At 36.4% G+C, this 22,653-nt stretch overlaps 1 protein-coding gene across 11 annotated transcripts in view; it reads right to left on the minus strand.

The window, feature by feature from the left end:
- Positions 1-22,653, minus strand: part of LOC126354916 (mucin-17-like) — a 518,430-nt gene that overhangs the window by 114,009 nt on the left and 381,768 nt on the right. For 6 of the 11 annotated variants that reach the window (XM_050004995.1, XM_050004992.1, XM_050004994.1 and 3 more), the window contains exons 19-23: positions 19,874-19,957; positions 13,362-13,466; positions 9,514-9,975; positions 5,957-7,258; positions 3,696-3,749 (exon numbers count right to left, since the gene is read on the minus strand). In XM_050004995.1, coding sequence (XP_049860952.1) covers positions 3,696-3,749; positions 5,957-7,258; positions 9,514-9,975; positions 13,362-13,466; positions 19,874-19,957 — 2,007 coding nt within the window. The remainder of the gene's footprint in view (positions 1-3,695; positions 3,750-5,956; positions 7,259-9,513; positions 9,976-13,361; positions 13,467-19,873; positions 19,958-22,653) is intronic. The other 5 variants (XM_050004998.1, XM_050004988.1, XM_050004996.1 and 2 more) reach the window with 5 other exon arrangements.

The following is a 22,653-nucleotide window of genomic DNA, read 5'->3' on the forward strand; positions in this document are numbered from 1 at the left end:
TAACATGACATCTTTACAGTAAGTAGCAAATCTATCTTTTCCTTATATTGTTTGTATTACAACCTCGAGTTTCCATGGTTTGATTTAACAGGACATCTTTACAGTAAGTAGCAAATCTATCTTTTCCTTATATTGTTTGTATAACAACCTGGAGTTTCCATGGTTTGATAACGTTTTTCTAGAATTTTTGAAATGTAAGGGCAAACTGTAACAGATCTGTAGCTATTTACATTATCTCTGACATTTTTCATATTCTGCAGATTTTTCAATAGATCAGGGAAAATGCCTGCTTGAAGTGAGCAGTCAAATAAGTGTGCGAGTATTTCTATTAGGTTTGGTGCACTCTTTTTTAGTATCAGAGTTGTAATTTTTAGTTCTTTTACTGCTTAGACCACTACGGTCACAGGTTCCAATCCTGCCTCGGGCATGGATGAGTGATGTCCTTAGGTTAGTTAGGTTTAAGTAGTTCTAAGTTCTAGGGGACTGATGACCTTAGCAGTTAAGTCCCATAGTGCTCAGAGCCATTTGAGACAGAGTTGATGTACATTGATACTCTACATGCCCTTATTTTACATTCATTGGCTTGAGTGTCCTTGATTTTATCATATCACCAGCAACACCAGTGAAAAAGTTGTTAAATGTGTTGGCTACTTTTAAGGGGTTTGTTATCTTTTTATTTCCTTGTGATAAGTGTTGTATTTTTACATGCTGCTGTGTCCCCCAGATTTTTTTTTTTTTTTATAACACTCCACATAGCCTCCAATTTATTAGCCAAACTATAAATGTATTCATCATTAAGCATTATTTTTGCTGTTCTTATGATTTTTGTTAGTATTTTGGAATATTTTTTCTAGTATATGTGTAATTGAGGTGAGGAATTTTTAAAGCTACATATTTCATTAAGTAGTCTCTTTTTCTGCCATGGGAATAGGGCTGTCAATTCAGCTTGGCATGGAATCCTGTGTTAGCAGCTCTAGGACCTAAGCCAAGTGTATACCTGGTAGTGCAGAATGCACAAGCTAGGACACTGATTCCTACCCCCCAATAGATTTCAGATGCCACCAAAGAATATGAGACTATTATGTCCACACCCAGGAGAAAGGGGACACCTACAATGTCTCTACAGTTCCTTTGAAGATCTGTCATAACACTGCAGAATTTCAACACTACCATCAGCTGGATACATGAGATATTTCCATCAGCTTCATCTACTAGGCTACTATTATTTTCCACATCATTACTCTGCATTTTGCTGTCTTTGATACAATGTTTAAAATATTTTTCCTGGTTCCAAGTTAACCTTAGAGATACCCACACTGATAGAAGATTTAACAGACTAAGTACCATGTGTTATTTAATGAGGGTGCTTGAAAACCATTGTCAAAAGAACTGCCTCATAACTGTTTACTATGCTAATATATATTTGATTCTGAAGTATGGTATCATTTTCTGTGGTAACTTATCATCCCACCTAAAACTCTTCAGAACACAAAAAGAAATAGTGAGAATCATGACTGGAATAAAAAGGAACAAACTCTGCAGAGCACTATTTAAAAAGATGAGAATTCTCCCTCTTCTATGTATTTACACATTTGAAAGTTCAATGTTTATTAAGAAATATGCAATAATAAATTCTAGTGTCCTCCTCAAAAATGAAAGTCTGCATGAATGTAACAGATGACTGAAAAAACCAATTTGTGCCGAAAAGGAGCACTATGCTATGGTAAAATTATTTACAACAGGTTTCCAAAAGAAATTAAAGTAATAAATGAGCTAAAAAAATTTTTAAGCAGTATTGAAAGAATATCTATTAATACATTGCTTCTATAGTCTGGTAGAGTCCCCAAAAATCTTTGAGAGCCTAAGAAAGTTAATGCTAAGTGTAAAGCCACATTCTTTATCAAATAAAAAAATATTGTGTAAATATGACTATCTACTTGTAGCATGTAAAGACTGTAATCATTTGTAACCATTTATTCTTAATTTCAGTTTAATTTTCTAGTTAAAGTGGTGTAATTATAAGTCAGAGCTGAAAATATATTTTCAATTGTAGGTTTCTATCTAAAGTTGTTTGATTATACGTCAGAGTTAGAAAAAATGTATTTATTAATAAACAAAAAATATCATGTAAACATGAAGATATATTTGCATTGACCTGTCCAATATCTGATGTGCTGTACTGTATGTGTAAGATTTATTGTACCAAATAAACACAATTACATTTATTCCTTTTATTCACCACAATTATTAGAATTATATGAATCAGCATGGTTTTAGAGGGCATTGCTCGTGCAAAGCTAAGCTTGATGTTTCCTTACATGATATACCACAAACTATGGATGAAGGGGAACAAGCATATTCCATATGTCTCGATTTCCAGAAAGCATTTGACATAGTGCCCCATTGCAGTCTTTTAACAACAAAGGTGGAATAAGTACACAGATATGTGACTAACTCGAAGACTTCTTAAGTAATAGAACTCAGTACGTTGTCCTCAAAGGCGAATGTTCATCAGAGACAAGGTATTGTCAGTTCCCCAGGGGAGTGTGACAGGAGCACTGCTGTTTTCTATATACATAAATGATTTGGCAGACAGGTTGGGCAGCAATTTCTGGTTGTTTGCTGATGATATTGTGGTGCATAGTAAGGTTTCAAAGTCGAGTGACAAGGAAGATACAAGATGACTTAGACAGTGTTTCCAGTTGGTGTGATGAATGGCAACTAGCTCTAAATATAGAAGAATGTTAGTTAATGTGTATGAGTAGGAAAAACAAACCTACAATGTTTGGATACAATATTACTAGTGTCCTGCTTGACACAGTCAAATTGTTTAAATATATGGGCGTAATGTAGCAAAGTGATACAATATGAAATGAGCATGTGAGAGCTGTGGTAGGGAAGGTGAATGATCGACTTCAGTTTAGTTGGAGAATTTTAGGAAAGAGTGGTCTACCTGTAAAGAAAACTCTGTATAGGATGCTGAAGCGACCAATTTTTGAGTACTGCTTGAGTGTTTGCGATCTGCACCAGGTCAGATTGAAAGAAGACATTAAAGCTATTCAAAGATGGCTGCTATGTTTGTTACCGGCAGGTTCGAACAACATGTAAATGTTATGGAAATGCTTCAGGAACTCAAATGGGAATTCTTGGAGGACAGGCAACATTCTTATCAAGAAACACTATTGAGAAAAATCAGAGAACCGGCATTTGAAGTTGACTGCCAAACGATTATTCTGCAGACAACATGTACGGACCATGAAGGCAAGAGACGAGGCATTAGGGCTCATATGGAGGCATATAGACAATTGTTTTTCCCTCACTCTATTTGTGAGTGGAACAGGAAAGCAAATGACTAGTAATGGTACAAAGGTACCCTCCACCTAGCACCATATGGTGACTTGCGAAGTGTGAATGTAGATGTAGATTCCTAAAGTTTGATATTGAGGCTTTTTCTATTATTATTATTATTATTTGTGTATTTTTAGCCTTGTCTTCAGCAGATGATGCACAGAAACTCTTCCCTCATCATAAATATAGGCATAAATACCAGTTTATAGTTTATGGAAAATATATGGAGCAAATCAAGTCAAGAACAGAAAAATTTATCATGTGAAGCATATCAACTGATGATAATATTTCACAACAACAGGCAACAGTAAAAGTAAATTAACTACAACAAATCACAGATTGCTTACCTTATCAGCCAGATTCACTTTCCTTTGTTCTTGCCTGCCACCAACATTTTGTGCCTAAAAAGAAAAATCAGATGTCAGTCATTTTCTGGAGTCTGATAACAGAAAATGGTTTGCAACCACACACCTGCAGATGCACGGTGCGAGGCACATAGAGATATAGATCTGTATAACTCTACAACATTTTGAGCTTCCACTCTGCTGCCTCCGTGATTGTGGCATCACCGACTGTTAATGTATTGTCTCAGGGCAAGTAGTTGGAGATGGAGTGTAAGGGGCTGGGGTAGGAGTGATTCAGCAGGACAGCATCCATTCCTCTAATTTCTCTGGACTCAACTGTCACTAATGTACATTCTCAGATATCCCCTCACCCGTTTACTCCCTTACTCTCCTCCTCTCATATCTTGTTCACTTCTAACATTGTACCTCTGTTCTCCTTTCCATTTTGCTCACACTCTACCCCTTCAATTTTACTATCGTTACCAAAACAGAACTCACTATCCACCTGAAAGTGAGTTTCTGCCTACACCCACTTCTAAGCATTTCTTCATTCTGAAACTTCTGTTATTACTTCTTCTAAAAACCTGGTACAACTGTTGACAACAGATTCAAATAAATGTATAAGAACCATACATGTTCTATGGCTAAAACTGCTTGCTTTCTGAAATAAAACAGAAAGTGATAGCAATGTGTGTGAAGAAGAGCAAGAGAGTTTTATGATAGAAGGTTTAGTTATTGTATATGAAACATGTAAAAATAATATGTATGCAGCTGACTGTAGCCAGTGTCATGAGTTGCTTCCACATGAGAAAAAATAAGCATCATTTCTGTTGGTGCTAAATACAATTTAAGTGTGCAGAACTTGGTAATTCCAGACTCTTTGCTAGCTAGGACGGCTCTTTTTAGTGTCAAGCTTTTCTGAAAAGTTACTGCATGGGTTATTTGACATTTATTTTTAAATATCACATTGTCAGCCACTTTCAGTAATGAATAGTAGTGGCCGGACAATACAGGGAATCACATTTACCCAGCTGTCATAAATAGTTGTGTGTCAAGTACATTGCCTTGAGGAAACACATACACCACCAGTTTTAGGAAGCATTTGCCTGCACATTAACTGGTATACATAACAGGAACTGTAAACTTAGGTAAATAAAACATTTCTAGAAACATAAGCATAGCCAGAAGTTGTGAACTTTGTCATTAGACTAAAGTAACATTTTAGCATCATAACAAGACTAAAATATGAATTATCACTTCTTAAGCAGTGAGATAATGATGTGGCTTATCCCAGAATGAAAAAAGGGTACAATAAAATTAAACAATATAACAGTGTATGAACAACTAGGAATTATTTGATATGTGAATTTGGTAAATAATATTCATACAAACTGTTTTCCTTTTTAGACAACCTGTCTAGTAATAATATGAACTGCATATCAGTACTAGTTTTATAATGGTATGGCATTAATACACAAGCAGACATGACACACACTGAGTTTTGCTCTGCCATCTTGATAGCCTAGTGCCTATGTTGTAACTGTATAATCTGGTAAGTGCATTACTGGCTTAAAACACCTATTATTTCACTAAGCAGTTTTTAATTTTAGTTGAATGGTTGCTTTTCTGCTGATGGAAGCTCTAAATCTCAAATAAAAGAAATGAACTGTACACAGATGACCATCAATTCAATCCAGAATGCTTTCCTTCACACATTTTTGTCATCAGCCAAACTAGCCTATTGTTTACTAATCTTACAGTCATGTTACCTGTGGTTTCTTGTGCAATATTTCTTTATTGTTTTATAAGATAATAAATTTGGCAATTTTACTGTATGCTCAGCAAACCAAAAAAAATTCCTCATACAAATGAAATAGGTTTTATGTAAATAACAACTATTTTTCAATGGGCACAATGGGAAGGAAACCACCTACACACCTGCATTCATAAGCAAATGACAGTTCTACAACAAAACTACAGAGTAAAGCAGGCTGAACAAGTGTTGAAAATTTTCTACTGGTACTGTTATATAAATAAAGAGGAGAAATTCATGTACAGAATATGGTATCAATTAACTTGGAATAGTTGCTTTTTTTCTATTTTAGCAAGTACATTATTAGCTTAGGAACAAATAAAATATATGACACAGTGATTTTCAGCCTTTAGTGATGAATTAAACAATATGTCTGATTAGAGAAGTTTTAACTTTTAGTATAATTATTTCATTAAATTAAAAATTAATAACTGAATAATGTATCACTTACCAGAATATTAAGAAGAGAGAGTTCTTCTAAACGACCTTGTCTGTCTAGTGTCTGCCAGTTATTTCTTTCATGCACAGATTCACTTTCTATATGTTTGATGCCTGATTCTACAGTGTTCAGTGATGAGTATGCAAGTGAATTTCTAGGAGAAGTAACAGGAGATGGAGTATAAGTTGCAGAAGTTGAGTCGGATGTAGTTTGAGCAACAGTGTATATGGTCTTTTCCAGTGTTGGTTTAGAAGTACTAGGAATTGGTGCTGCCGGCTGAGAAGTTGTTGCCTTTGGTGTGGTGGATCTGGAATTTGTAGGCTTTGGTGTAGTGGGTTTAGAAGTCATTGGCTTTGCAGTGGTGGGTTTGGGAGTCGTTGGCTTTGGTGTGGTTGGTTTAGGAGTTGTAGGCTTTGGTGCTGTAGTTTTGGAAGTTGTTAACTTTGGTGCAGCAGGTTTGGAAGTTGTTGGCTTTGGTGACATAGTTTTGGAAGTTGTGGGCTTTGGAGTGGTGGGTTTGGAAGTTGTTGGCTTTGCTGTAGTGGGTTTGGGAGTTGTTGGCTTTGCTGTAGTGGGTTTGGGAGTTGTTGGCTTTGGTGTGATAGGTTTGGGAGTTGTTGGCTTTGGTGTGGTAGGTTTGGGAGTTGTTGGTTTTGGTGTGGTAGGTTTGGGAGTTGTTGGTTTTGGTGTGGTAGGTTTGGGAGTTGTTGACTTTGGTGTGGTTGGTTTGGGAGTTGTTGGCTTTGGTGTGGTTGGTTTGGGAGTTGTTGGCTTTGGTGTGGTTGGTTTGGGAGTTGTTGGCTTTGGTGTGGCTGGTTTGGGAGTTGTTGGCTTTGCTGTGGTAGGTTTGGGAGTTGTTGGCTTTGCTGTGGTAGGTTTGGGAGTTGTAGGCTTTGGTGTAGAGGGTTTAGAGGTTGATGACTTTTGGTTGGTAGGTTTCAAAGTTGTTGTCATGGGAGATGTGGCAATGGTCACAATAGCTGGTTTCACAGTTGTAGCTTTCGTTGTTGTCTTAATGGTTGTTACTGTGGTAGGTGCAGCCTTAGCAGTGGTCGGTTGTGAGGTTGCTGGTTTAGTGGTCGGAGCAACTGTTTTAGTTTCTGCAGATGCAGAAGATATGTCAACAGGCTTTGAAGATGAACTATTTGTCAGTGGGGTAACAGGAGTTACTGTCACCAGTCTTTCAGTTATGTAGGAACTTACTGGTAGTGATGTCATAGTTGTCAGCTGTCTTTTGGATGTCACTGTCATTACTGGAGATGCAGTAGACTTTCCAATAGTTGAAGCTGTTGACAAGTTTGGTGTAATATTTCCCTGTAAAAATGATAAATAAATGTTAATTTACCATGATAGTAGAAGTCCAGGATAGAGTTAAAAAGTAAGAGATTAGCATAAACACTCGTCTGCAGATGAATGGTGGATGATGTATAGGCATACTGAAAAATTCAAAATTTGCTTTCTCTTTTGTATTCTTACTCTTTTCCCAGATTTAGAATAAATGTTCTTCCTCTCACATAATTACACAGACTACCAAATGCTTGCCTCTACAGCCATTTCAGCACTCAGAGAGGGAGTCTTTGCACTAAATCTAGAAAAAGAGCAGCAATGTGAACGCTAGTGTCTATGTCTCAGCAGTCATTCATCTGTATGTGAGTAGTGGGTCTTAATTTTTATTTTTTTTATTTTTTTTATATATATCTTCTTACTAGTAGATCGTCAAAGGAAATAAACATAGTTTCAGGTTTCTTGTGAAATCAAACTTTTTGTAGTATTGCAAATAGGAACTATCCCTTTCATAATATTTTATAATTTCATGTGAGTGCTCAATGAAAAGTGAACAAATATATAACTGACACATCACTATATTATTGAATGTGTGGAGATGATAGGCACTGAACACATCGCATGACAGAGAGTATCCCCATTATCAATATTTGAAAGTTTATTGTCATCTTTGTATCCCGTTATCCACCATCAAGGTGGTACTTCTCCACTTTCCACTGTCTTTCCACCAGTCTTCTTCTGTAACTGTTTTGTTTCAGTCCAGATTCCTTCTTCTTATACTGGTCTTGATCAAATCAATCCACTTTGCTCTGATTTCCTTCTTGTTCTCATACTAGGCCTCCATCATTTGTTTTGACATTCCTTTCATTCTCTTTACATGTCCAAACCATTTTAACCTACTCATCTGAAGTTTGTCATTCAACTTTCCTAATCCAATTTCCTTCATTTCATCTTCATTTCCCACTCTGTCTCTCCTTATCTTTCCTAAAGTACATCTTTGTAATTTCATTTCACTCGTTTGGATGCATGTATCAATATGGCTGTACAGTACGTCTTGTACTTACGTATATTTCATTGGCAGCTCCCTTTCCCAGATTAAGCTCCTCATACCTTTGCAAAATGCATTGCTCTGTTACACCTCTGGCTAATTTCAGCCTCCACCTTTGCATTGTGCATTATCTCATTTCCTAAATTACTCAAGCTGTCCGCTTCAATTTCCTTCCTTTTAATGTTAATTGATCATTTCCCTCCTGCATCTTCTCTGGTTACCACCATAATCTTACTTTTGTCCACAGGGCATTTCGTGCCTCATTTCCCAACTTTTTCATTTAGTATGTCCAGTTGCTCTTGTACATCCTTTCTGTTAATTTCCCACGACACAACATAAGCAGTAGGTAGCAGTAACTTCATCTCCCTTCTTCCATAAGCAACTTTTGTCTGTTTTACTATTTCATCCTCCACCACGAAAAACAATAATGGAGACACCACACTTACTTGTCTACTCCCCACAAAATTCCTAAAACAATCAGTTCTTCCCACACAAGTCCTGTATGACTTCTGAATAATCTCTCTTATTGGCGGTGGAGAGGGGGTGCAGGAGGGGGGGGGGGGGGGGGGGGGGAATCAATTTCTTTGTTGTAAAATATGTACCAGGGAAGGTATGGCATTGGCTAATCTGGAATTGCTACTGAACATAACATTTGTAGGCAGTAGAAAGCTGCTATGACTTCCTCATCACTCATTTAACTAACAAAGTAAATTCCATATTGACAAACACATGTAAAACGATGACACTAATGTACAAATCACAAATGCGAAAACAATTTGCAGCCAGCATCTAGATTAATACATTTCTGTACAATATCAACATTCACAGTCAGCACCAAATACCTACTGATCTGAGTACTGTAGAATCGTCCTTCAACGCAAGAGGTATATGAAACTACTTTGCAGATTAAAAATGTGTGCCAGAATGAGACTCCGACTTGGAACCTTTGCCTCTGCCATGAAAGAAAAAAGTCTCAAGTTTTTATCTGTCTGGCGCATAATTTTAATCTGAAAGGAAGTTTCATATCAGCACACGTTATGCTTAAGAGTGAAAAATTAATTCTGGAAGAATTACATTCTATTTACTGTTATGCAAAACAAGCAAACTTTCAGTACATTAACTTATAACTTCACAAGACACCTTTTATTTTGCATGTATTTATTTTAGTAATTTGTTTTTATTTATGATTTTATTGTAACAGTTAGTTGTTCCAGATTACCAACATACAGATACTTACCAGAACCCTCGAAATCAAGCCTCTAATACTCAGCGGGGGTGATGGTGATGTTGCTGGTTGTGACAAGAATCTTTCTGTGGTTACTCTAGCACTAGTAGCTACTCTTTCTTTCATCATTGGCACTGATGATAAAAGTGTGCTATCAATCCTTTCAACTGTGGATAGTTTGCTTGTTGATTCACTTGCACTGATCACTGGGGTTGTCATCTCTTGTGGGTTACTGATGCCAGGTAGAATTGTAGCAGCAGTCTCAAGTTTAGGTACTCCACGCAATATGTTATCTGTGATCTGGGACATAGTCATGGTTGATGATGACAATGGTAATGTTGCTTCAGTACTGCTCACAGTTGATGAAGGGACTGTCTGAGCATTTGTTTGTATGGGCAACTGTGTATCAATATTCAGTTTTTCAGTTTTTGTTGAGGATATGCCATTGTCGGTGGTCTTTTCAACAAGATTTTGCTGTCAATATAATGAAGAGGATTTTTTTTAGAAAAATTAAAGATGCAGTTATACATTTAGTAAAGATAAATGATTTAATGTTTAAAGAGTATAATTTGTTTTAACTCATTCTTTTAGCTCTTTTTTATAATTCTTTTTTCACAGTTTAATCCCTACTGAACCAAAAGCAAAGTGGTATCTATCAGTACATCCTTATCACATATTTAAATCAGTACATCCCATGCTAAGGGATCAGTTTAACAGACACTGTTTTATCACAAGTAGTGTTTTTTCTAGATGATGACTAGCTATTGTGTTAATAGTTACAGTAATATCTGAAGGTTATTCTAATCACACAGTTTTATATTAAACAGTGTGGAAAGTATAGATTACTACTCACCATGTAAAGGAGGCACTTATTCGCAGACAGACACAGTGAAAGAGACTGCCAAAATATTAAAACTTCCTGGCAAAGTCCTTCTTCTGCAGTAGAAAACACTCACACATTCACACAAGCACAGCTCACACACACACACACACACACACACACACACACACACACACACACACACACATGGCCACTGTGTCAGGGAGCTAGAACTGGGATGCCAGTGGACAGTGGAGTGCTGCTTTCTCAGATGCAGTCACAGTCAGGTCCTAGCACGCGAGAGTGGTCGTGTGTTTGTGAGCTGTGTTTGAGTGAGTTTTTTCTTGTGTGTGTTTTCTACTGTAGAAAAAATACTTTATCCAAAAGTTTTAATATTTTAGCAGTCTTCTCCATTGTGCCTTTCTGCAACTCAACACCTCTTCTACATGGTGAGTAGTGATCTATCCTTTCACATTGTTGTTGTTCGATCCTGGACTTCCCAATGTTTAATAAATTCAAACAAATATGAACTGCTGTCATGTGAGTTTTGACCATCACCAGATGTATATTAAAATTTGAGATACTTTCTTTTTAATGCCACATTGATTATTTCTTATCTTCCTACAAATTCTTGTACATAAATCTTCATGCTGATGATAAATTCCACCATTATCTCACCTCTTTTACAGAATCGTTTACCAATTTAATGAGTTACTTCATTTGAAAAAATTGTCTTTAAACTTCTCCTTCCGCTCACATCTGACACTTAACACATAACAGACTGCAACGGAATATGAGTACACTGTGCCATACTGCTATGTTGTTTGTTGTTTGATTAAATTTGATCAAAGGCAATGTCAGCTGGATGTTCACTTAAATATTTGCAGTGAAATCAGCTGTCATAAACATACTTGTTTACTTGATATTGTTTTCAAACAAACCCTTCTGGCTCTCCTTATACCAGGTTCTACAATATGACAACCACACAAATTGTATTATGAAAGATGCTCGTTCACTGTATTCAGAAAGCAGACACTAAATGGATATTTGTTGTCACACTTGCAGTTTGGCTTCAGGAAAGTTTCAGTAATATGAAATTAATTTATTCTTTATGAATGTGGCACTTACACCATTCAGTGAAAAAAAGCATCTCAATGTACGTAAAATGGTATATTCTTCCATAATTGTAGCTCTGTAGAATTAAATGAAAGTTTATCAAATGTTTCATTCAAATTAAAATATTTGAGCAAAATGTTTTCCCAGCATTAATGAACAGTAAACAAATATGAATCTAAGTGAAATGCTGAAAAGCTTTGGGTAATGCAATATTACATTCTTGATTCACTGTATTTCTTATTATATATATCAATGATATTCCACAAATGGAAAGTCCATGATGGAATAACAACAAAATGAAAATGATATTTAGGAGATAAAACTTTCAAAGAACAAGATTGCTATCAATAATTAAAACTCTTTCTAATTATTATGTTTTCTACTGCCCAGCAATACCAGACGTTGCTGTTTACATCTTAACCTCTAAGCTGAAAAGAAGGAAATATAAACAATATCTAACAATTGTATTTGAATGTTTCTCATCCCTAAATGTGAATGTTCTTATAAACAAAGGGATATTCTCCATTTAAACATTTGCAGGTATGTAATGCTGACACTACTCAGAAATGTTTTACTGAAAATGTAGACAAGATCACAACAAAATGAAAAGGATCTCACTTACTTGTTACAAGGCACTCACATTCTACATCTGACTTTCCCTAAAGTGATCAGTTACATACAGGACAATTTTCTGAGTTTTTATGCCAACATTTGTACTTCTCATCAGCAGACATTTCAATGGCACAAATGCAAAGCATTGGCAAAGTGTAGTGGGCAACATGATGATGTTACCACAGACAAGTACAGTATTAACATGTAGGTTGACTATCCACAATTTCTGTGTTAATGTTTAGATACAAATATCATTAATTTGGTTCCTTTGATATTTTAGTTATGAGAACTGGAGAATATGTAAGTAACACAGTTTACATTGAATTCATACAGGTCACCATACCAGCAACAGTAAATGTATATATGGCTGAGGATAAATGAATAGTGGCATTTAAGGTTAAATTGATACCAGCTATGAATGATATTCTACTTGACAAATCTTGCCTAAGGGAATCAGATGACAATCAGCATGGGTCTGATAACAGCCAAAGGTGAACAAGATCCACTTTTGTATGTGTTGAAGTAACACTTGGGGTTCTGTAAACATTTGGAATCAAAAGAACAAAACACAATGTTAACAGGGACAGCAGCTGAATTAGAATTGTGAACTGCACTTCATGTTATACATTTTTGTCAGAAGCTCTGGCTCATAATGTTACTACATGCTAACACAACTCCTATCTCTGGTGACAGTATAATTCTGGCAATGGTTATACACCTGTTGCAGATCACTATTCTTTGATAATGCAGGTCACTGGTTCCAGGAAAAAATTATACAATGAAAAGTCAATTTGTTAGCCAAAATTACTAGAAAATTACCCACAGCTATGAAAATCTGCATAATTGACTATATTAGAACTTCTTCATACTAAATTTTTCTTGAAATAATACCACGAAGGAAAAAATTTCCGGTAGTACTATTGGCTCACTTTTAGTTGGTAATTAAGGAATTTATTCCATCAAAGAAACTGCATTTACATGAAACTCTCATGTGGGCGTGTATCTACAAAATTGCTATGTGGTCTCGCATAATTTTAATCCTTCAAATGTGAGTCACTCATATTTAATACTCATTTCTGACAAATACAACACAGTCATATGCTCTCATAATTGTATTTGTTACACATTAAAGTAGACAGTTAACTTTGTGTTTATAGCATAATTTTAAACCCATAGTTCCTGTGGAACTCATGCAAAAATTATCGAAAGAAATAAAACATCATGCAGTTAACATCATTCTCTTCATTTTGTACCATACTCATGCACAAACATGCATTACTCTGAAATTAACAAAAATGAAACTGAAACTCACCTTATCAGTAACTGGTTTCCATTTATATACTATCTTTGTCGTGCTGGAAGTTGCTGGTTCAGGTGTAACAATGAACAGGGGGATAGATGTTGGTGTTGAAATTTCCTACAGTAATTCAAGACTGTTACTCAACAAATTAGTTACATCACATAACAAAAATAAATTAGAAAGCAGATGAAATAAGAGGAAAGACAGCAGTTGGTCAAAGTGCAGAAACATAAAAAAACTTTAATCACTTTTTAATTATTTCAGTATTTCAGTGGAATCTGATACATGTGTCCTACCCTTACAGCACTTCTGCTTACTACTTCGTTTTTGAGCCATGAAGAATTTTTGAAATGCACAATATACCATATTATTCCGGATGATGAGCCACCAACAGGGCAATTCAGAAGGATCCCAAGTGCAATCTGAGATTTTTAAAGCTAAAGCAATCAGTTACGACAAAGAGTTATCGGCACAAATATCCAATCTGATCTTTGTAGGAATCAGCCTGCTTCTTACACTTGCCACAGTGTGCAAAAGAAGAAAATTTCTAATTTTTTTCACCACTAAATATATAAATATAGTAGATTTGGATATCAGTATAAATGTAACACAGTTAGAAATAATGAAATGCTGATAGGACAATGAGACACTGCAGATTGTCTATAAAATAAATTTTATACAAACATTCTGTAATACACAAACTTTCTATACCGCTGTTATGGAAGTTGCTGAAATGAGCAAGCTTCCTACAAAACTGAATTCACTGGCCATATACAGCATTTGCAAAATGAAGTGGACAATCGTACGTATGACTGTTGGTTACTGTGCCATGATCTTCAACTCGCGATTAACAATTTTCCTAATTCTTTGTCTGCTCGAGTAGATGGTACTGTCAAAGATCCACCCCACATTGCTGGTGGCAGACAAAAGTTGAGCTTATGTACAAAGATTAGCTTATATGTGCCTGTTGCATCTGACTGTAATGCCATGGATCTCTCCTTCCTACCTGCGATGGTCATTCACTGTAGCACGGGAATCCAGGATCAATTTACCTCAAGGCTTTCTCCTATCTTTTTGAAGCTTTTGCCACGTTTGTGAATTTCTGTGGCTTCTCTGAACAGATGGGTATGATAGCTCTTCTTCACAGTGAGAACCTGTGTGACAACAAATTTTAATATGTGGTTGGTTTCACACAGTGTGTGCTCTGCAATCGCCAATTTCTCCACTTACCCCAACCAGCAATACCATTTTGGTTTGATAATTCTGGTAGTGATGGATCATCCAGTCATTTCCTAAATGTACATGGTATGTGGCATATTCCCAACATTGCAAGAGCCCTTTTATCCTTTTCCTCTGTGATTTTCTTGGTCCATTTTGGTAATATTTTACGTGCTCTGTTCACGCAATATATGGACAATTCTGCCCATAAGCCTGAGAATGTATGGCAGAAAAGCTGTACCCAACATTTCTCCTACTGGTGTGTCACTTCGAAAAGTGTTAGGTTATGTGGAGCTTCTTATGCAATTGGTGGAGTACCCACTGTTCCTCAGAACAAATTCCAGATGTTGCCCCTTGTGTCTGATGCGCATTTTTATTTTTAAGTAATTTTGTTAAGAAATAAAATTTTTACCAATTTTATTATTAGATTAGAAAGCCAGACTAAAAAAATCTTAGTTTATAAAACTGAACTGACATTTAAAACCCTGAAAATTATCATCTTCTAGTTTTGGTCATCTTGTATTCAGTCCTCTGTTTACACATTTAGGCTTCCTTATTTTTTGAAGTCTTCTTTACTAGGCCTCCAATCACAAATGGTTTTTTCTGGTGGTGGAGAGCCAAAATGCCGTTCAGTTGCTCTGTTACCATGTTCTACTGCACAAGCTATTACTTTCAATTTATAGCCCATATAATATTAATACCTTTCATTTTTTTCAATCATAAAACTAGCTACTAACAAAAATATTTTACGGTTACTGATAACACAAATCACTTTAAATTCTAGTTCACTGGCACTGTAGACTGCAAAGACACATCATAGGCTAGACAGTGTTCTAGGTTTGTGATGACAGAGTGGGAGGAAGACAGTGTCAGCAAGATTGTAATTCTCCCTGACTCATGTTCGTTGCAAACATTGTATGAGACTGATCACATAATAAAATTTGCTGACACAGAAATTCTCACTGTGAAGAGGAGCTACAATGCCCACTTTTTCAGGGCAGCCACAGAAATTCACAAACATGGAAACAGTTTCAGCAAGAAGGAAGAAAGCCTGAAGACAAACAGATCCTGAATCTCCATACTGCTGCAAACGGCAGTTGCAGGTAGTAAGGGGAGTACCATAGTGATAATGACCAGGGGAAAACCTTCAGACTTTATCGCAATAGGTACATATCTTAGCCCATTGTATCAACTCCAGTCTGCCACTGGCAATGGACGGTGAACCTTTCACAACATCAACCACGCATGCTGGCAAAACATAAGAAAATTTGCTAACAGATGTTGGCTGAAGATCCTGAAATATAAGCCAACAGGCAATACATTTAGAGCGCCACAAAAGCCTCAATAATTTAGTCATATGTATGTTCAGTTCAGAAAAAATATTCCATAAACATGAAATAGGAAACACCCTGAGTAAGATCTTGCACATCTTACAAAAATTTACCCTCTAGTTTCTTAATGTGACCACCTCACAAAAGCTTGAATAACCATCTTTTGCAGCATAGACCACTATGAGATGTACAGAAAAAGAGTCAGTGAGGTTCTGAAAAGTACCAACAGGCATGTGGAGGGATGCGAACTCCACTCCCGTGGCCAGTTGTGCTATGTTTCTTGACTGAGAATCCACTGCATGAACAGCACAATCAAGTTGGCCCCACAAATTCTAGATTCGGTTTAACTCTGGGGAGTTTGGTGGCCAGGGAAGTTTGGTAAATTCATCCTAGTGCTCATCAAACCATGCACATTCAATGCAAACAGTGTGACACTTCGCACTGTCCTGCTGGTAGATGCCATTGCACTGAGAAAAACCAAACTGCATGTAGAGGTGGTAATGGTCCCCAAGGATAGATGCATACTTGTGTTGATAACTGTACCTTCCAAAATGACATGAACAGTTTACAAACTCAGCCATTTTGGAAAAAAATTCCATCCCTGGCCCAAAAGCCAATCACAGTACCCTTTTGATCATCAGATAAATCGCCCCACTCCCAAATTACAACAACAACTGCACTGTTTTCTGCATCCCACAGACATGCTTTGCATATCATCCACTACTACTGCTGCTGCTGCCACCTGCTTTCTGTGAGTAGTTATTGCACACTGATTTCAAACATAGGTAGCGGTCACATTAATGTGACTGTACGATGTACTTAAATATTTCAAGAACTTAGTCCCAATAAAGAATATAGCTATTTCTTTCTCGTTTCTCTTTTCATTCAGTTACATTTCATTCTATAAATAACAATAAGGAGAAGAACATTAACATATACAGAACTAATTAAGAAATTACGAGTTGTGCATTGCATTTTATTCTGAATTCGAGTAAAATAGCTTTAAAAGTGTGTCATTAATAAAGTACTGGTTTTACTTTATTTACACTTAAAAGAGGTGTGAATGAACTTCTTTTATACAAGACAAAAGGGATATTGCCTGAAAAACTGCTTGTTCCTCTCTTATATTGTTCTTTTGTGATTTTTTAACTGTAAGAATACTTGTAAAAGGGAAAAAAATGTGTATATGATTTTACACACAATGCTGTGACATACAGCACCAAATAATTTCTGCATATTTGGCTTCACCAAACATTATTTTTTTTTCATGACAAACTGGTGCCTTGTCTTTAAGAAAATATGAAGTGTATGTGTAATATATGTTTATATACTTTTGCAACAGCAGTCGATTTTTATAAATTTCTTTTGGGTCAAAGACAGCTATAAAATGATAGACCAACATTTCAGCCACTATTGCTAGTGCTAATACAATCATACATCATTTAAAAACATGATACAGTCTTCAAAAAAGAAGAAATTTGTGGATACATGAGTAACTAATAACTGTCTTCAGATAAAATGAATAAATTTAAAAAATAATCAGAGCATGATACACTACATGCTCCAAGAAAATTTGAAACTATGAAAATAATCCATACTAAAGCTGCTACTTTCTTTTAACTTTAAGTTCTCAGCAAATATTCTCTCCATACGATACCTAAAACTACTTTCGCAAACACAATTTAACCTCTTTCCTTCCTTTCTACAAAATGTCTACATTTGCAAGGCTGTGTATGTGTAGTACATCATCTGGCATAAAGTCATCTCATGTCACCCTACACTGTTCTCTAAATACTGGGTTGTATATATTGGTAATCTCAAACAATGATTCCCACAAGGGAAGAAAAAAATTTCTTTGCTTCTCACAGAAACGTCATTAACTAAATTGCAATTTTGCTTTCATTATGTTGGTTCTGTTGCACAATGACATAAGTGAGATGATAACTTTATTCATAAATAATTTTTGTGGATATAGCTTTCAACATTTAACATGTTCTGTATGTTTCAATCAATACTAAACTGGATGACCATGACATTGAACAATTCATTTTTCAATGGCAAATCGCAAATGTAAATTCATCCAAAGTTGGATAATATTTATGAGGAAGCTGCTACATCATTTTCACCACTTATGAAATGGATGGTGCTGCTGACATTGTTTACATGAATGAAATCTCAAAACTGCAATCACAGATAATAACATTAATAAAATTCACAATATTATACTGAAACGCCTAGAACTAAATGTATGTGAAATGGCTGAGGCCATATCAGCAGAAAGAAAAGGTACATTTTATGTGAAGATTTAACTATGAGAAAGCTTTGTGTGACCAAAAGCAAATGTGAAAATAATGTACTTGGCAATGTATGAACTGTTTTAAAAAGATTTCTGCAGATTTTATGTTTCACTTTGACACTATGGATGGATTCACCAATTAAGACATCAAAGAAGTGCTGTAAGCCTGTATCCTTGCACCAAAGAAGACAAAATTTATTTTATCTGGCAAAATAGTTATGACCATTTTTATATGTAATGAAAAAGGGGTGTTTTTTATTGATTACCTTACAAAAGGTAAAACAGTAGCTGGTGAACACTACAAGAGTCTTCTGGACTAACTTAATGAAAAATATGAGTAGAGGCCCTGATCAGAAAGGAAAAATAATCATCTTTCCTCAGGACAACAGATCTGCTCACAAAAGTACTTTGGAAATGAGAAACTGGGTTTCTGCGAGGATTGTTTCATCAACCATGGCGTCCTCAGACCCATTATCTAAGTTCACATCTGAAGAAATTGGTAGCTGGGAAATATCTGTTGTCTGATGGCAGCAGTAGGTAGGTATTTTGCAGAACTTACTGAGAAGTATTAGAGTTGTGGATGTTGCACAGTAGAAAGAACTGATCCAAAATTGGCTAAAAATAGCAGTATATCAGAAAATAAGTGCATATTTCATCTAAAACACTTTGTGTTTCACTTACTGGCTGAGCATTTTCTCTGTCTCATATCACTCAACCCTCGGTAAACTGTACAGTACCTACAACTTTCATTTTTTTTTTCAGATTAAACAAATAAGATATCTGGCACAAACTCTGTCTGCTATTTGATCTGGATGACAAAAGGTCACAGAAAAAAGAAATAAAAAGCAAAATGGAGGAGCTAAGAAAAGAAATAGAGCATTCATTGGTGTGATCAACAGACAAAAACACATCAATGGCCAGGAATGAGTGGCCAACAATATAATCCTTTCAGTGACAAAACTGTAAACAAAATAAACTAAACTGCAAGAAAAGACACATAATAAAAGAACTAAACAACTGCTGTTTCATTCTTATCAATTTTGATCATCTCTGGCCAGTGTATCTGCTAAGAACTTTAAAAGCAGAACGGAAAGGTGTATTTTAATGGTCCATTTATTGCACTGACAATCTTTAGTTTACTAAAAGACTGCATTACAACCTACCAGATTTCAATATTTGTGACAGTTATCACAAACAACAGAAGGAGAAGGATCTTGACACAAAGTCAATTCTCAAGTGGAGTTGATATTGTAAATTAAAATTTTACTGTGATCATCATACTGAAGGAATTTATAAATGCAGTAACTGTGACAATAAAATATGGTAGGAGAATAAATGTTCATGAGTGGGTGTAATTACACATTCAGTAATGTGTGTGATAGACCAGTTCAAACAAGTTCTTGAACAGAACTTCTCTCTGTGTAATTATTTAACCAATTCAAGAGTCCCAAATGTGTATTTACTTTCAATTTCATTATTTACATGAGTTGTCTTCTCTAGTAGTCCCTTAAGGATCATCACACTCTGGCAATAAGTGCAGCAGAAAAAAATTTCTTGTTACATACATTTTTTAAGCTGGCCAGATACAGACCAACAATTATTCAGAATCACTGTAATATATTAATGTCAAACACTGGCACTTAATATGCATATACAATAATGTTAGTAAAATAACTCACAGAAAAAAGAGAGTTGCTGGTAATGTAGTGGAACTTGGGCTTCTCACTCGTGGAGCTGGACCAATAGTTGCTGTATTTGGAGCCCTGTATAAATCATAGCTTGGTAATTTATCATGCAGTGTTTACTACTTCTTTTCAAAAAGTCGAAGTAAAAGTAGAGAAAGTAATATTAAAGCACCTACTCTTATCTATCTTTCTGTTGCCTGGTTCTTACTTTTTTTATTTCTGTCAAAATGAAATCTTTTAAAAGACCAAAATTTCTAATTTCTATGACTGCAAACATTCCTCCAAATGTTTTTGTTTAAGTAACTTATTTTTTCCCTTTGACGTTTTATCTATGTTATCTTCACTGCACTATGATTTCAACTATTGATTATTAGCTTAATATAAAAAGGGTCCAAAAAATTTTTGCGACACCTACATATTTGCAAATGGCTGTGACCTTGTATTCAAGGGGAGCAGGGAATGAAAGAGTAATCAAAACCTGCTACTGTGTGACTTCCACACCACATTTCTCTACCCCGTGTATTGTAACACACGAGTTCTCCTTGATATGTTGTCCATACAGTAGTCAAGATGTTGCTGCCCAAGCCTAAGCCACTCATTGACAGATGCCATACTGAGGTCATCCAGAGTGTGAGGAGGGTTGGTTCCTGCAATGATGCACTGCAGGTTTCAGCTAGTCCCAATAATACTCAGTTGGGTCCATATTAGCAGATACTTCAGGCCATTCCATTTGACTGATTCCTGTTACCTGGAGGAAGGTGTTCATGGGTTGGTTGCAGTGTTCTCATGCACTGAACAAAATCTTCTCAGTTTTCAAGCTGTGTCAGTTTGAATAAAATGCTCAGCTTTCAACAGCTGTCACCATCATCAGAAGTAAAAAACCCACTGAACACCAGGGCAGTCCCAGTGCTCCATTTATACCGGTATGATAGCAGCATCTGGGACTTACACAGAGGGTCAGGAGGGTTAATAGGCATGTCATAGCAGCTCCTGTCTGCTGCAGCGCTGGGTAACAGCAGGTGGCAGAAGGCGCTGACACCACATTCGAATTTGACACCCTCACATTCCAATAAGCGTCAAGCATCTGTCTCTGAGTCTACTAAATATTCAAAACCTGCAACCATGCCCTACTAAGTGGTTACCCCTGGTCTCAGTTAAAACTGTTGTGGTTTATTCTAATCTCACTCACCTCCTATAATGAAACCACAACATGATGACGCATGAGGCAGGACCCTTGCCTTTTTAAATTCACAAGAATATTCAACCACAGCTGATTTTTCAAGCACCCTTTGTTTAATGTGATGTATTTTCTCAACACAGCATACATCAACAGTGCAAATAGATTGCCCTATGTAGATACAGCTGCATTTTCAAGAACACCATACACACTAGGCATTCACAGGCGTACGTTGTCTTTTTGGACCATAAAATATCTTGTCTTGGAGGTGGGCCAGAATACTGGTAATACTGGTCTCAGTCCATGTCTCTACAGCACACATTGTATCTTGCTTGTCACTGGCCCATGGTATGGAAAGAACATAGATGCCTTGGACTTTTCTGCCAATTCATGAGGCATCTTTTATGAAAAGCACCTTGAAGCACCTCCAATGTCTCCCATTCCGTATTTCAGACAGTAGATGGTCATTGTCAAAAATAATCTTTGCTCTGTGTACCCATGTGTTCATGATCATTTTTTTGTGTACCAGATGGTGAAAACTATTTGCCTTCAAATACCAGTTAGTGTGTATTCATTTTCTGTTGGTTCCCAATCTTAACAGTAAACAGTGTGTGATTAGCACACTGCTGCAGGGAATTTTCACAGTGTGGCCCTACCAGGAAAGTATTGCCAACACACTGTAGGAAGAAAACTGCATGCACTGTCATAGAGTCAGAGTTTTCTCCATGAAGATGTTTGCAACAGCCAGAGACAGTGGGGATCTCATCGTTGTATCACATGTCATCTTATAACATTCATCATAGTACAGGCAGTACATTGTCATTAAGGTGTAGAGGGATGACCTGATGATCAAAAATGGAAACTTTAGGGCCACCCTGTGGTCTTGTACTGGCACCCTTGTAAAAAGAAACACTACACTCAAACTAACCTCTATGTTGTTTTAGCCTACTTTCACTTTCTTGGGTTTATCAACAAACATTTGCAAATTAACAGCATGCCGTTTGCAATGCTCTAGTTTGGGTGTTAATAATGCTGCTAGATGTTTTGCAGATTTATAGGAAGAGGAACCGACTGCACTAACAATGGGCCTAAGAGGGTACTTTCCCTGCATATCTGGGATGTCTGGCAGCATGTGGCATTAGTTTCTTCACCACATGCTTGTGCATCTTCATTTTCAAAGACAAGCCCAGCACCAAAGCATTAACTACATGGATGGACAGCAGACAGGAAGATCCTGTCCTCCATATTGCACAGCCCTCAAATTGCCCTTAACAGCAATGAGAGGTGTCCAACGCATATACATGATATCAGCTCAAAACATGAGTGACCCTCTTCTCTCCTACAACAGGAGTGATGCACCTCTCTGATGAACATATGGGCTGCATACTTGAGATGCATAATGGTAGTTGCTCGTCTCCGTACACATCTACAATTTTTTTATGTCATGTGACTAAGGCCTCCCATCAGGTAAACCATTCGCTGGGTGCAAGTCTTCCGATTCGGCGCCACTTCAGCGACTTGCGCATCGAACTTCTACAATAATTACTAGGCATTAGCCAAGTTCTACACTGCTTGATGATGAAAACCAACACCATTA

This window comes from Schistocerca gregaria, chromosome 3 (genome assembly GCF_023897955.1).
Source record: "Schistocerca gregaria isolate iqSchGreg1 chromosome 3, iqSchGreg1.2, whole genome shotgun sequence".
NCBI lineage: Eukaryota > Metazoa > Arthropoda > Insecta > Orthoptera > Acrididae > Schistocerca > Schistocerca gregaria.